General features: G+C 37.9%; 1 protein-coding gene across 1 annotated transcript; it reads right to left on the bottom strand.

Annotated features, from left to right (window-relative positions):
* Positions 1–1,589: 1,589 nt before the first annotated feature.
* LOC140947218 (transmembrane 9 superfamily member 3-like) lies at positions 1,590–15,833 on the bottom strand. The gene is made up of 16 exons (XM_073396279.1): positions 15,625–15,833; positions 13,043–13,238; positions 12,516–12,620; positions 12,020–12,037; positions 11,411–11,571; positions 11,210–11,287; positions 10,883–11,014; positions 10,207–10,373; positions 9,747–9,841; positions 8,846–8,976; positions 7,823–7,962; positions 7,094–7,162; positions 6,180–6,326; positions 5,824–5,907; positions 5,545–5,621; positions 1,590–3,932 (listed from the first exon to the last, which is right to left on the bottom strand). Exons 1-16 carry the CDS (start codon positions 15,706–15,708, stop codon positions 3,865–3,867), a joined length of 1,752 nt encoding a protein of 583 aa, XP_073252380.1. The 5' UTR covers positions 15,709–15,833; the 3' UTR covers positions 1,590–3,864.
* Positions 15,834–16,543: the final 710 nt, after the last annotated feature.

The raw sequence follows: 16,543 nt of genomic DNA, 5'->3' as shown, positions 1-16,543 counted from the left end.
GTATCTTTAAGTTCTTTCAAGCTACAGTAAAACATGCAGAAAAAACTTGAAACATTGCTGCGAAGAAATTGAAAAGCAATGTTGCTTGCTTAGCCACCCACGTTAATACCTGTCTTGCAAAAAATCAGGTTGTTGCAATTTGCGTGTATACTGAAAATACGTGGTAGTCAAGCCATACCGGCAAGATGTACATAGAATTCCGTCCAGGGATTTAAAAATTAAAGTGACAATCATGACTCATAATAACATGGTCTAGACAAAACGTTAACCAGCCTTCACCTTGTGATTATTTCCAAAGGAACAATTTAAAAACTCCCTCACTAACAATCGGCGACAAAATTAGTTGAGACACTTCGCCCAAAAGGGGGTTTCTGACGTTTTACTGACTTCCAAAGCTTTCCCTCCCCCATCCCTTCCATACAATATTGTGCCGCTGTTCGAGCTACCTGTAGAAAACAACGAACATCCCAACTTTGAATGAAGGGGAGGGGGGATGTGTGGATTCTTTTGTTCTCTGTAGTAGCCCTATTTGAGTACAATATCTCAACAATTTGTCGCCGTTGATAGTTTCCCTCGATTCCCTACCAAAGAAAGATTCGCTGATGTGCTTAAATTTTGTGCATTGTGTTATTGTCGCATTTGTCAAATTTACTGAATGAAAATCGCCCAACAGACGCAATCTAGCCTGGAATTGATGGAAAAGGAAGTAGATGGGCCGACAAGGTGCGATGTGCGAGGCATGCTGGAAAAGTTCAAGGTTGTTTGCACCAACTCATCCCATGTAAGAGAATCCAATACAGACTTGGATTCTGGATTCCAAGCAATGGATTCCGGATTCCAGGTACTGGATTCTTTGTCACTAGAACTTGGATTCGGATTTTCAACGGGGGAGGACTAAGTCGTCGAGAGACTTCGCAGAAATAACCCTTCCCGTTATCGTCTTCCCTTTCTTTCGAGCAACCTCAGAACCACGGTACCCAAAATAATAAGGGGCTAATGCACTGCCTGCAAAAATCAGCAAAGAGTATGAATGGATCATTATACGTTTCTGGGAAACTGCCCACCTACCCCTCCCTTAGGCCCACATTTTGCCCTAAGTGAGAGGTGAGTGTTAATGTTGGCTTAGGGGAGGGGTAGGTGGGCAGTTTCCCAGAAATGTATAATTATCCAGAATTATGCTTAGTGCTCCCTGAAGAAATTTCTTTGATATCTTCATAACTCCACAGGTACAGTTTGTGCATGGGTAAAGGCACCAATCAATGACTTAAGCACAATTAAACACAGGATTGACCTAAAACAGCAATTTCCCGTTACATAAACCCTTTAAACCCTTTCACTGCCAAATGTGACCAGAGGCAAATTCGACAAAAATCCCAAATTTCATTTCGTAAAATTTTTAAAAACAAATAGCACCACATGAAAGTACTTCCTAAGAGATTTCATTTGAATGGTCATTCCATAGGATTTTGACCACAGACATAAAAGTTAGAACCACCTCAAGAAACTCCATCATTCACTCTGGCAGTGCAAGGATTAATATCGAAGTGTTATGGTAGATCGTATATCAGTCAACATCGTATCAACCAAACTATTTTACACCCTATCTTTACTTCTCTTTTAAAACCTAAGTGCCATTCTCTAAGAAGCCAAAGCAATATATTAAATAATATACAGCAAGTTAACCTGACTTACGAAGTCAGTCTAGGTTCTAAAAACGTACGATCTGGCTTTTTCGCTTGGAATACCATTTCCCAAACATGCAAAGATACCTTCCTCGTACCCTGACGTCTCTCTCTCTCGATGAAAATGTGCGCGCAAAGGAAAGCGGGAAGAAGACAACGGGCGAGTTGGCGCTTCGCCTGCCGTCTGTACCCTTCCCATGGTCCCTTGCGGTTCATCACCAGTCACTCGCGTTTCGCGCTCGCCTCTACCATGCGAAAAACGAAGCGCCTGGGGAGGAGGCTGCAGAGATACCTAACTAGGCCAGATGATGAACAAGCTTTTAAAAATCGGTGAATTTACAGTTGGAATCAACTACTGGCTGCAGAATACTAGCAGCGAGTTAAGCCTAAAATGAATTTCAAACTTACATAATTCTCGTGATTCGAGAAAACATACTTCAAGACCTGAATCATAATTTACGAAAATATTACAGAAATTAATGCCTAATAAGTGTCTTTAAATTCCATACAACATAACTAAGTTTTTTTTTACCTCCAAATTTCTTATCAAGAGGATATCCAGAATTAGGAATAAAGTTGACTTCGTGGACAAAAGAAAGTATTGAACATGTTAATTTAGAAATGATTTATACGCCCTCCCTCGAACTCATGGTATGCCGGTTTGTTTTAAGAAATGATTGTATTCGTTAACGGAACTTGATTGATACTAATATTTCTTCTGGTTTTCCTTTACAGTTTTTTTTCTGGTTTTACGTACTGAAGGTAAGGAGAACATGTAGGAAATTGAATATTTTCAATTCATAAGAAGGAATATTTCACTGTATAGGTATTTGTTTCAGAAAGTTTAAACTATAATTAGCAGCTCCCTAAAACTACTCAGAAACGTGGAACTGTGTAGTAAACATACAGTGACCTTATCTTTTAGTCGTTTTTTGTTATAATGCAAAATGCCAATACAGAGCGATTTTCTAAGTTAAGCTAAGTCGTTTTTTTTAATGTTCTTGTTGTTGGTGTTCTTCTGTAAGTAACTATAGTACTACTCTTAAATGAATTCGAACACGCACACACGAAGAACTATGTTAGACACCATTTAAAAGGATTTAACATCGTTGGTCCAACATCATCCAAATTGCTGGTCCAACGTTGGACCACCATGCTCGGATCCGTTTAAACGGGCAGTTATGACTATCGTCTTAGAACAACGATGAAAAAGGGAAAATGATTGCGAACGGCACTTAAAATATTACATGTAACAGCAAATTCACCCTTCACATCCATTCGACAGGCTAAATGTTTCCATTCGCCACTTTAGAAACGAGAGGAAAATGGGCCGAGTTATTTTTCGCAAAGACTTCTGGGACTGTTATTGGGGACTGGGAAACAATTAAAAAACGATCCCACAGATAATTGCGGGAGACATCTCGGCTCCAGTTCCCCTCTCGTTTCCAAAGAGGCGAAACGACCTCTTTAATATCTACCCAAAATAATAGCACCCAAAACTACATGTACACTATCAATGAAGTTCAGTCCATTCCAAGGATCCACACCTTGTCCCTTATCTCCATTACGGTGACACCACTTCTGTAATACACTCTCAACCTTGAGATGCTTAGCTGTCAGTTAGAACTTTGTACTCTGTAACGGGCCATACACAGGAGTCTCAATAGATGCCAAGAACCGTAGGCCGAGTGATTTCGAAGGAATCCCGACAGCGCTTGGAAAAGATTTCCGAATACGTATCAGAAAGATCTACTGGGAGGTCCACCAAGTATTTCCAACCACGGTCTCGAAGGATTTCCATTCGTTACTGCCAAATTACAACAACTGCTTCGTAGTTACACGGCCGATAACAGTGCTAAAAAAATGCAAGAAGCGTGATCTGTTTATGGCAGGAATCCTCCGAAGAAATTAACTGCTGTACATCATAGAATGCTCATTTTTTTAGATGTAGGTTCCCCTAAACCGAGCTACCCCACCTTTTCACAGTGAGTTTTCCCAAGGAAAGGATCAATAATTATAACAGCCAGAGAGCAAACAGCCAGTTCTCCTTAACTGAGTTATTCAATTTCTACGTACGCAAGTCACTTTTACAGCTATAAATACAGACAATTGTTTGTTGTTGTTGTTTTAAAAACATCCGTTGGATCCTTTGGATTTCGAGCGGTTGCCAGTACATTTTCCGTTAATCAATCTTCACAGTGGAGTATATCTTCTTTACAAAAGCACTTGCACCAGCGTATCCAAAGGTACCTGGGAAAAAAATGAAACAGTCAAGGGTTATCACTTAACAATGATAGAGGTATGCAATAGCGGATACAGACAATCAGAAAGGGAGGGGGGGGGGGGGGCACCCAGACCCTGAGATAAGGGGAGGTGGTCTCCAAAAAAAGTTTCCGCCCTTTCGGCTTCAGTTTGGTCTAAAAATAAGAGGGGGAGTGGGCCCCCCGGGCCCCTTCCCTGGATCTACCACTGGTTTTAGAGACCTTTAGGTTCGAGGACGAGGACGAGATTTAAAATAAATTTTTTTTCGTGCATCACGGCATCCTGGAAAGCCTCACTTTACAGTTTTTTTTTATTTCGCCGGAAAAGTTTACACGGTTATTTTTATTGAAGGAGGTTGAGCCCTCTCACGATCGCAAAATGATAAACCTCTTGATAACTTGTTTCCGTCACTACGACCATTTCCCCCCCAAATTCGTCGTGGAATGACCTGTAATCGCGTTTTCCCGACCCTGACGCTGGTTCACGCGCTCGCACTACTTAGTTTAGCTTCAGCGTGCAAAGAAAGTAGTGTCCATTAGCCCAGGGTTAGTGGATTTTGTTATCGGGCTAGTGAATTCTGTTATTAACTTGCCGGACCGGCAAGTGATGTTTTTTGAGGAATTCGAATGACTGAAGAAATGTGAAATCAATTCTGCTAGTCAAAAAGTTTTTGGGGCTAGTTGAAATGACGTCTGGGCTAGTAAATGCCAGCTTCAGCTTGCCCGAATGGCAAGCTGTAAAAATGATTTTCTTTGCACCCTGACTACTTACTATTGAGAAATTCTCGTTCTCGAAGTCGTTCTCGTCTTGGAATCTAAAGGTCTCTAACATTACAAATATAGTTTCTTGAGTCTACATAGTTACTATTATTGTGTTCAGCATTTTAAAACACAACACCAACGCCGATGTGAAATAATTTGCTTAGTCCTGTCAACCACGAGAACATTTCTCTCCTGTCCTTCCCATAAATCCCCGTATGTCTCGCTTTTCTCAAACTGAGTCTTCACTTTCATAATCAAGCAAAAGGGGCTCACAACAATGGCCTGTGACTACTGCTGTCTTAAGTGCAACCTGTTCAAGGCTCTTTCCATTTCAGGAATACGCAAAAGTAAGAAGCTAACTTCGTCCTGATTTGATTAGTCCAAACTATACTACCTGTCTCTGTATCAGCTACTACTGTACATTGTATAAATAAATATTATACTGATGTGAAGTATATGAAATAATTCATTTTTGAACTGCGGTTGTAGATGAGAGTGAAGAATGATCATCGCAGTAAATTGGAAAGAGGAAGCCTGAAAAAAATCAGGGCTTCAACGGGATTCGAACCCGTGACCTCCGCGTTACCGGTGCGTTGCTCTACCTACTGAGCTATGAAGCCACACATTGGGAGCGAGGTCAATTTATTGAGTTCATATCCTCCGTGAGGAATGAAATGATGTGAAGTATATGAAATAAATTGGAAAATTTACTGAGATGATCTTTCTTCACTCTCAAATATTATACTGTAAAACCTTTTTTGCTTAGAGCTCAATTAACAGACCAGTTGCAATGTCGATCATTTTGGTCAAAAGCAACATTAGTGTACCATAGCACTTACCACACATGATTCCAAGGCCAGCACTAAACAGTGCCATGTATCCAAAATAAAACGTTGTCTGAAATAAGCCGTACATTCTGTAAAATAAAGGGTATACAAAGGCTTTGTTAAAACGATAAAAAAAACATCAAAAGGGGCGGGGGCATTCGAACAACTCACAAAATCCTATTAAGCCTTCGCGAACCAAGCCGACGTTCAAAATGGTTCGTCACGTTAAGCCCCAGCGTGACTTACTTAACTTGTAACATACGTAATGAGCTCTGAAGAAAAAAAACATACTTGGTTTTGAAGAAGAAGTAGTAAAATGAGTAGAGATAAACGTAACCGGCCGTAGACGCCGCTGAAAGAAACGCTGTCCACTGCCTGTAAAAAATAAAGAAATAAAAAATAAATAAATAAATATCAGTTGTAAAATTCAGGCAGTAACTTATGACCACTTATCGCAACACGCCATAAACCTTCTTCCCTGACACAAACAGCTCACACATAAACAATTTTGACTGATAATTAAGTTGATTAGACCCAAACTTCAATTGTTATAAAAAGCTTTTGGTGCCAGCTGACAGCTGCATGTACCACTATAACTACATGCTGCACATCCGCCGTTGCTATCGATAATGAATTGTTTGACTTACCATCTGTAATCTTCAGCGTTAAGAAGGAAATAAGTGCACACAATAGTGACACACACAGTTACGATGGTGAGAATCATGAACACAAGGAACATAAAACCAAACACATAGTAGATCTTGTACGCCCAGAAGGATGTGAAGATGAAATACCTGTTGTTTACAAAGAGATAAGAAAAGTATAAGCAAAATAATAAGAAAATAACACTGTTCCCTATGTCCCCTCAAGTTATGGTTACAAATCAGTACTAGTTGGATAGTGAGCAGTAAAATACTGCAACAAGGCACATAATCGTTATCAAAAAGAGACAAAGTAAAAACCGGTTTCGCCACTTGTCAAATTTGCTACGTTCGAGTTCGCAACCTACATACTGAGCTCGCTGCCAATTAGACTGCGAACACAGACTTATTTCCAGTCATCGCTTCTCTCCAGCCGGTTGGAGAGAAGTGACAACTGGAAAAACGTCTGTGTTCACAGGCTAGCTGCCATTGGCAAAGTCTAAAATTTGTACCTTTGGAGGGGCAAGCGTAAAAGAACAAGAAATGTATTTAAATATTTTTTTTCCTAGTGGCATTTAGGAAATATTTTTAATGGTTTACAGAAAGTAATATGTAGGGAACAGGTAGCGGACTCGTGTATGACAGTGTAATGACAGTGTAAGATGCACAGCTGTAGAGGGAGCTCTTCCACTAAGAACACTCCTTTAATTGAGGTGAAGGTCCACTTATAATAAAAAATCATTTCTGACCTCTCTATAACCTGAAATATTGTTTATTTTAATATACAATAACAAAACTAAGATCATTTTTCCAAATCATGACAATTTTCGTAAAGGTTTGCAGGGGACTAACAGATATTGCTCCTGACATAATTATCATTTGAGGCCCATTGAACACACCTAAAAAGAAAAAGGACTTACATTTCAATGAATATAGAACCAAATGGCAAAACTCCCCCAAGAATAATGATCACCAATGGCTCCATGAACCTGCAACATAACAAATACAGAAACGTACATGTAGTAATAGCTACCAGGCAGAAAGATTAACATGACTATCGACATGAATCAGCATACACAAGAACTGGGTGAAACACCCTTGAAGTAACTGTTAAATTAGTAGTTTCGTTAGTAGCCCTATGTTTGGCTAACAAAAAGGGTTTGGACTGGTAAAATAAAAAAAATTAAACCAAACAAAGAGCAGCATGAAAAGAAAGTACAGTGTCCGATAACCCGGGGAAGTGGAGTTTGCTATAGGGCTAATGAATTCTGTTCTTAACTTGCCCAACCAGCAAGTGAAGTTGTTTTCATGGAATTCAAATTACAGAGGAACTGTTATCAACCCTGTTCATCAAATATTATTTTTTTCGGGCTAGTTTAAATAATATTATTATTACTCTTGGGCTAGCACATGCTAACTACAGCTTGCACTAATAGCAAGCTGTAAAACTGACTTTCTTTTGCACCCCGAAAGGAGATCCCCAACACTGTAGATTACAAAGTTAACATGTACTACCCATCAAGGATTCGCTTGATCCTGTTGTAGCCTGTGAACAGGCTCTCTGTTTGGGGAAACACCCCGCTCGACCAAAGGCCTGTTCACAGGCTATACTGTTGAGTCTTACAAACAAGAACAAGATAGTTTCTTACCATTTTTTCTCTGGTATAGGCCTGGGAACTGTGTTTACTCTACAAGGTACATTGGGTGCACCATACAGATTTCTCCCCAACACAGTTCCCACCAAGGTCAATGGCAGGATCACAAAGATAACAATGGCTGTAACAGCAAGCTGTACATAATGAACAAACAGAAACACATGAAACAAAATAATGTTATCATGAAGTTAAAGTCAAGGTGTCACTAGTGTTTAACCTATTCAGGGAGACGAGGAAAGTAAATGGGACTTGATTTTTCCTCTGCTTTTAACATACATGTACAACATACACTATTGAATTCTAACAAAAGTACATCGTCAAGTTACTGGAGCTCACACTTCTAATAGAAAGGCAAATCCCCAGCCCTGCGCTAGTGCATGGAAGAACATTATAGAGCAGCTAGAAAGGTTTTGATAACTGTGATAAAAGAGGTACGTTGTAACTGTAAAAAAAGTGATTACTAAAGATGCTGGTTCAGTGGTGTCTAAGTAAAATTAATCTACACGCAAGGCTAGAGCTCAAAATTTCACCTTTGGAATCTCTTACAATATACAGCTTCCAATTTATCTGATCAACTTAGCTTACATGATTTCAGTAAATGTTTGGGGTTTTCAGTAACCCACTCAGGGCACAACAAAAGTGCTGTCCAATAGCCCAAGACTAGTAGCATGGCCTGTTGTGCTAGTGTGTTTTCATATACAAGTTGTCTCACCGGCAAGCAACATTTGCCACAATATAGCAGTGATAAGGGGATTGGTAGGCCTGCAGGGCTGCTCCAAGCTAGTAAACTTCAGTGAAAGCTTACCCAAACAGTAAGTAATTTTTTAAACTTTCATCTCCTTCTGCCACTAATGCAACGCAACACGTTGTTTCTATTGTTAACATCAAGGAAATTCAAACAAAGCCTGGCAAAGATAATGTCTGCCATCTTCAAAACTGAAAGTTGTTTGGCACAAAAATTCTAGAAAACCAAGAATTTCAGAATTCATTTCCTTTTTAAATGAATTTCCCACTCACCATTGTAACAAATGGGATGGCTCTTGATGCATGATAATAAATTGCAATAAAATTGATCATAAACGCTGTTCCACACACAAGAAGGGGAAACAACACAGCACTTAATGCCATCTGCTTTATCCACTGTCTCCCTACCAGAAACAAAAAAATGCATGAAGTTGAAAAAAATAATAACGATTTCTCCTTAAAGCTCCCTCATCCAGCATTATCTTAGTGAGATGATAAAAGAACCCTGGGTTTTATAAATTTCAGGGGAAAACTGGAAATTCCGTTTGAAAAATCAAATGGTTTGTCCCATTCTGTTTGAGAAGCTTCAGAAAATGTGGACTGTGATTTGAGGCAAAAATTTTTTTTTTAAAAACTCTTTTTAGTCTGATCAGATGATTCGGATATCCTTTGTAGTGGGTCGTTCTCCCACCACGTCAAATTTTGTAGCTGTATGTTTATGCACAAGATTTCCACCCAGGTGGTTGCGTAAAATAATGGTAAGCACCTCCTGTATCTGCTATCATGTTGGGGGGCATTTTGCCATGTTGCGTCTTGCCAAAAGTGCAGGTTTTATCTAAAATCAAGTATTATCATATAATACTAGTTGGATAACATAATAATTTATAATAATAGTTTGATAACACAATTCTAGAGCTCTGATTGGCTTAGCTATCATGGTATACGAGCCATTATACCATGCTCTCCAAATATGGTAACTGTACGTGTCCGCTCAAAATTAAAAACAAGCTGAAAATTGGTTGTTTTCACAAATAAAGTCGCAAAGAATTCTCGATATTTTGTGGCTTTTTAAAGAAAACAATCGTGCTTGTTGGATATGAGATGATTATAGCCAACCTGGCGCTACGTGCCTCATTGGCTATCTACCGTCTCATAATTGATAAGTACACTTTACCTCCTTGTCTAGCATACAAACTGCCACCCATGAATCCATTTACAGGAGCTGTTGCTGCATAAACAAATATCGTTGTACTAAGGATGGAGCCACGTCTGTATATAAATAAAAAAATAGTCCACTTTTTAACACATGAATAATAAATTAAAATACACAATTCTATTAGATTAAACTTTTCCTATCAAATAAAATCTGAGATCAAGTATTATACCATTCTTTTACTAGAGAGCTACAATGTGACATTCTTGTTGAATCCCTTTCATTCTTTTTTACACAGTAATAATTGTTATTAAGGTGTAAACATTGAAGGAAAATGTTCATACAGTATGCCTCTGGTAACTTGTCTCACAATGGCATGACAAAAAAAAAATAAGAAAAAGATGATTACAGTCTTTATTATTGAAAGTAGTAAGAGGTCTTATCTTGAATAGAAATGCACCGAGAAAATGAAAATCCTTACGCAGTGTATAGGTCTCCCATGATGGTGAATAAGATAACACAAAGGGCAACGGTGGACAAATGATATCCTGTGCCAATCAGACTGGTGAATAACAGACGGTGTGATGCTGGTCTGAATACATCTCCATGAACTTGCTTCCAGCCATATTCATCACCAAGATCCCTTTCCTAAAGATCACACACCACCTTAATCATTATATATTAGACTAACAAAACAGTTACATATACAGCAGTTCATAAGTGTAAAAGTGTTAATTTATACCCTCCAGGAGTATTAAAGAGCCTTATGATAAAAGTTAATTTTCTTTGACTTACAGTGTATATGAACCTTAAGCAAAAGAGTTTAAAAAGCAATCACAACAAAATACCAGCGAACCAGCTTTCATTTCAATGGTCACGATGGATGATTTTGCTTGAGCACCTCAACACACAAGACCAATATATAGGATTATATTGGTTGTTGCTTTTTGAATGAACAATAATAAGTAATGTCTAAGTTGATTATCAAAAGAATTGTTTCTGATCTGCAGGACATAAATTTTATCAACCCCAGCTGTATGAGAATGTCATCTATTAAGGCCAAATAACAGCCCCTGAAAATACTCTAGGTTAACAACTTATGTAACATACATGTACATGTTGGTGAATTAAGGAAGAAATACTTATCCATATTTTACCATGTCATCAAGTTCATCATCTTTGCTGTATCTTGCATAATCCTTTCTTAAAGTTCTCATAAGAATCATAGAGACAAGACCAACCAGAAAGATAACCATCATGAAAGAATTAAAGATAGAAAACCAGTGTATCTGAAAACAGTAAAAAATAACGTCATATCACACTTTTGCCTGCTTTTACTTTGGAATGACAATTGTACATGAGCAAGATTATTATTGCAGCACCCCAAATTTTATACCAACATTTTATTCTTTACTTACTTTAAAGGACAATGTGCATTGAATGCCTGATGATAACCAAGAACATGCTTGTATCACAGATCTTACCCTGTGTTGAAAGAAGCTTGGATCAAGATACTTGTCATATCTTCTTGCAAATTCAACTCTCATTTCTGTCCATTTAACCTGGAACAGAGCAAAAGAGAATGTACAGGGTTATGCCATTTTGTCTCAACAATTTCATCACCAATCATAGAAGTCCTTATAACAATTTATTGTACATGATACCAATAAAAGAGACTGTTTTACCTCATATGTGAAGCTGATTTTTGCATTTGGAGACAGCTTTGTTTTGGATTCACTTGTCAAGGTCACATCCACAATCTGATCGCCATTGTAACCAATGTCAAGTTTCTTGTGAGTCCAAATGTAGTATTCGTCGTTACTTTCACCAATTTCCCCAACAATTCCTAGAAGGAAAAGCAAAACAACAACATCAGAAAGAATTCAGCCTGCTCACATTGTACTAGAAAATGTGCTACAGCATGATGTGCATTTGACACTCAATGCAACGCTCAACAAGAAATAAACCAAGGGCCATATGCAAGGAACTTAAGTCAGACATACATGTAGAACTAAGCTAGCATCAAACATAATATTTTTGGCAATTACAATTGCTATTCTAATCTAAGACATTGCCATTTATGTCTGATGGAAATTTTTTGGAACTACCAGCTTGTGCTTACAGCCTGCTTCTCCAGTTACAGACTGTATGTGCATACATGTACATGTACCAGATTTTTAAAGACAGCCTCTCCATATGAAAAGGAATTATTCTTGCTTGTGATAGTGTTTGTAATGTTTATTTAACAAAAAAAAAAAAATAAACAAAGATGCTCAAAAAAACAAAAAACTTACCCCATATAGGCAAATCATCTGCAAATAAAAATACAAAGCAACAACAGTGAGAAAAGGTCATAAAAACTAGAATAGTGTACACACAACATGTAGTTTTAGGAAACTTAACAAAAACAATATCATTTCACTCCAAAAGCTAGTAAATTTGTGACGCTGTGGACAAAATCCTATTGTGAAGTCCTTAGCAAACACACCATTTCAAGCACCAGTCTATCCAATCTTTTTAATTGTCGCATGTCTATGTGTTTTTAGTGTGTTACTTTCTGTGTATTGATTTTCTTGGTATCTGTTCTTTTTTTATAAAACTCTGTTTAAAATAGCTTTATTACATGCTAAACCAGATGTTCCTGTATAAATAAATAAAATAAATGAATAAATAATGTGTCTCATTTCATTTGGTACATTTATGTACTTCAGGTAAATGATAAGAGGCACAGACACTAACTTGATAACATACATGTACACATGTACTAAAGAAATTTAGAACTGCTCATACCTATGTACATTTGATACCAATAATGATTCTTGACAGCATAAAGCAAGGCATCGTGTTTATCCTGGTCAAGATCCAATGTGCAGTATCCAACAGGTGGAACATTGACTGAAAACAAGGGGTACTTCTATTAGTGTGCTTTTTAAGACATTTGTTCAAAAGAAACAGACACCAAGAACTCTTCCGTAAGCCGACACCACTGGGACTAAAAACAGTGTGTCCGCCTAGGAGAGGTGTCTAGTAAAAAGAGGTTTAAAATCAAAAAGCAGAGTCTGTTTGTAGCAGTGGCCATAACAGAGTCTGCTTACAAGTGGTGTATATTACAGGGCTGTCATTAAGAGACAGGGGCCAGGGACTTCCCCCCGCCACTACAAATGCGGCCTCTGACTACTTTCAAAGGAAAATAGAAGAAACTAGAAACAAACGAAGCCCGTAGCTGTTCAACTCCCTGCCTATTTGTTGTATTTTCCCAGCGACTTAAAATGTTAGTGATAACACCGTTATTAGCACAGGTGCAACTGTGTGTATACCTTTAAAAGCAATGTCAATGCCACTGAAATCAAGTTCAACTCCTTGAATGGCTTCTCCAAGTGTTTCATGGTAATGGCCTATCTCCTTCTTTGTGCCCCTACAAAAAGGCAGTGAGTAGTATGTGTACGTTTCTTGTCTGTTGTGGTAAGGTCCTACCGTGTTCATCCATAGAACAACTTCTTCACCATCTTTATACTGCAATAGAGACAAAGTACATTCACCAAGTGTTCACTGGAGTGATGGAATAGAGTACTGAAGTGATGACATCATAAAAATGAAATTTCTGAAATTATGGGATTTGCCAGTATATTCTAAAAGAACAATGTCCAAGAGGCCTTCTTGCCAAAAATGAGCATTTTGTGGCAAATTGTCTCCGAGATTGTAACCTAGTTATGCGTAGAAAACTCCATACAAACCCTTCTAAATTTCTCATTTTTGGCAAGTAGGCCTCTTGGACATTGTTCTTTCAGAATATCCTGACAAATCCCATAATTTCAGAAATTTCATTTTTACGACATCACACTTTAGTACCCTATTGTCTTTCCATTAAAGATTATAAAGTACAGTGTATAATAATAATTTATCACATCAGAGACACACAACACGAATTATCTAATCATGTAAGAAAGGTTACAAAGATACTAAAATAACTATTTATTTATACACTGGATTAAAAAAGCACTGGCAAGTAAAAAGCTTAGCTGTACAAGACAGTGATCTCAAGCAATGAGAACATTGACATCTCCAATCTCCAACCAAACAAATTTAAGAATTAAGTCAATCTTTTTTTTCCTCCAGTGCTCTGACTCAACCCTGAATCCACCATGAAATTGAGTAATTTTAATTTTCAGTGGACACAAAAATCTTGTACCAGAATAATTTAAAATATATTGCATTCCTTTTTACATCTTTTAAGACCTAATCATGTAATAATTTATCTGTAATAACACTAAAGAAAATTTCTTATGGGAGCCCAAGAAAATGAATGTCAAATTTCACAAAATTACATCTTTCACAAAGAAATTTCCGAGTTTTACCTGTGTTTTCACAATTCTTGTGAAATTTGACATTCGTTTTCTTGGACTCCCATGAGAAATTTTATTTGGTGTTATGACAGATGACTAGTTAAATCTTTAGGTCTTAAAATGTGAAAAGAATGCATATTCTTTAAATTATTCTGGTACAAGGTTTTCATCCACTGAGAATTAAAATTACTCAATTTCCTGCTGGATTCCATCTTAAAACAAAAGTTTTCAAACTTGTTGTGTTAAGTAGAATTTTTCCATCAAATGGACACTGTGGACATTCTCATTGCTTAAACTTGCTACATGTACATGTACATGTCCTTGAGATGTGTCACATCAATAATAGACATTTTGCAAGGATGTCAAACAGGGAGGCATAAACCCTAAGAAAGTGCCTTTACAAGCTGTAAAGCATCATTATTATCTCCTCAGATTGAACATTGATTAAAATACTGCTTTGCTGGCAATGTTGTCAACCTGAAAAACAAATCTGAGAAAATGATAATGTGCCAGCGTGCAAAGAAAGTAGTGTCTGATAGCCCAGGGCTAGTGGATTTTGCTATTGGGCTAGTAAATTCTGTTATTAACTTGCCCGACCGGCAAGTGAAGTTTTTTGAGGGATTCAAATTACAGAAGAACTGTGAAATCAATCTGCTCATCAAAATGTTTTTGGGGCTAGTTGAAATGATGTCTGGGCTCGTAAATGTTAGCTTCAGCTTAACCTAGGTTGATTCTCAACTTCCTTGGTCTCCTCACCCTAATTCGTGAATAATTTGGGCTAGGGGACGAAGGAAATCAAGAATCAACCACCACGAATAGAACATAGCTTTATTGTTTTAGAAAGTCCCAAGTAATCCTAGGTATTAAAATGTGTCAATTGTTTCAGAGTTATTAGTTGGTGATGAGTCGACTTCTTCGTGGCAATTTCATTGGTGGTGAGATGACTTTAAACGAGCTCCACAGTATTGCAAACCCAAACAGGGCATCAGTGAAGCATTCTGCATAACTATTTTCCACTCTTTTTGCTCGCAAAATTGTTTGAAACAACCTTGCATGTATCGTAAAATAATTACCACCGTTAAAGCGGTTCAATACATTAAGCCAAAAAGAATTCAACTAACAGTAAAAGAAAAGATCAAGCCAATAATTATCTTCTAGACCGACCGTAAACAAAAGTATATATTCATAAAATTAAATGGATTTAATTCTGTCTTACCGTTAAATCACCTACAAAATTGTTTCATTGGTTTGAAGAAATAAAACAATAGATAAAATGTTAACCTACTAGTTCAATAAACATAAGGTCGGTCCGCTACAGTACTGCAGAGATCGAATGAGATACAAGCTACGTTTGGTATGTGCTGATGTGTCAATTAATTCATTCAAAAAGATTTTCGATTTGATGTCAAATACATTTTACATACACTGTATAAGGGCATAGTTTAATAGAAAAATATTAACTTCTTGATCTAAACGTCTGTGCCTGAATGACACGGAAATTTACAAAAATAGTCACAGTAAAGTGGCTGAGAGAATCTTTCGTATTATTGACCTACTTTATGCGTGTGTTCGTCTCCTGTGATCGATTCCAGACATAGAATAACCAGCAGAAATAAAGCACAATTAATTCCAGATGCCATATTTGCAAGAAGCAGCTACATAAAGGACAAGATGGTCCCTTGTTTATTGGATTCTAAATACTATCTCTACCGACTTTTGATAATGGCGGATCCAGAAATACAGCGGCTGCAAATTGGAGGACTGGGCTCCAAACGCCACGTCAATGAACGAATACAGGGGCAGAGAATTCTGGGTAGCTACCAAAAGCTAGCGTCACTAATGGAAATGCTTGCAAGACAAGTAAGACGCGAGGAAGCGTTCAAGCACATGCCACGAATTACCGACAATAAAACCATTTATCGTAGAAGTCAGGCTGCCCTCTTTTATTCGATCAGCCACTCTCGAAGAGGCAGGGTAAACTTAAAACAAATTTGAGTAAAAGAGAAGCAGACTTCAGAAAGCGCCAAATGACATACCAACGTAGATTTCCTTTCTTAGATGCCCTTATTTTTGGGGGCGCCTTCCCCGTCACGCGAATCTAGCGCTTCTCGCTCGCTTCGAACTTGCCTTCGCTCGCCTGAAAAACGCCAAAAAATAACACCTGCTATACAGGCTAGTTTCTCCAAGGACTGTCAGCAATTTGCGCTGGCTTTCTAGCAAAATCCGTGGAAAGATAAACATACAATTCTACATGCCACGATCGCGACGACTTGATGCTGTTTTTTTACAGTGAAATGTATTTAACTCGAACGTCCCCTATGTGCTGGACTGGTTTTTAACATGGGTTCACATAGTTCTCCCTTAGCCAAGCCCCAAGGGATTAAGGTGACAAAAATCATGTTTTGCTAACCTGCGTCGCTGGCGGTTTGTTTAGCGAGAGGGAAAAACGAGTGGTGAAGCTGCGAGAAAAAGAAA

This window comes from Porites lutea, chromosome 9, assembly GCF_958299795.1.
Source record: "Porites lutea chromosome 9, jaPorLute2.1, whole genome shotgun sequence".
Taxonomy (NCBI): domain Eukaryota; kingdom Metazoa; phylum Cnidaria; class Anthozoa; order Scleractinia; family Poritidae; genus Porites; species Porites lutea.
The sequence above is the reverse complement of the archived record's forward strand: the minus strand, read 5'-3'. Positions and strand labels throughout refer to the sequence as shown.

Bases quoted from the DNA above. Each gene is read 5' to 3' on its own strand.
- LOC140947218 (XM_073396279.1), bottom strand. From the start codon at position 15,708: ATGGCATCTGGAATTAATTGTGCTTTATTTCTGCTGGTTATTCTATGT. The intron at 10,374-10,882 runs GTAAAATATGGA...TGTGATCTTTAG, and splicing joins ATGATGAACTTGATGACATG to GAAAGGGATCTTGGTGATGA. The intron at 7,963-8,845 runs GTGAGTGGGAAA...CATTATGTACAG, and splicing joins CCATCCCATTTGTTACAATG to CTTGCTGTTACAGCCATTGT.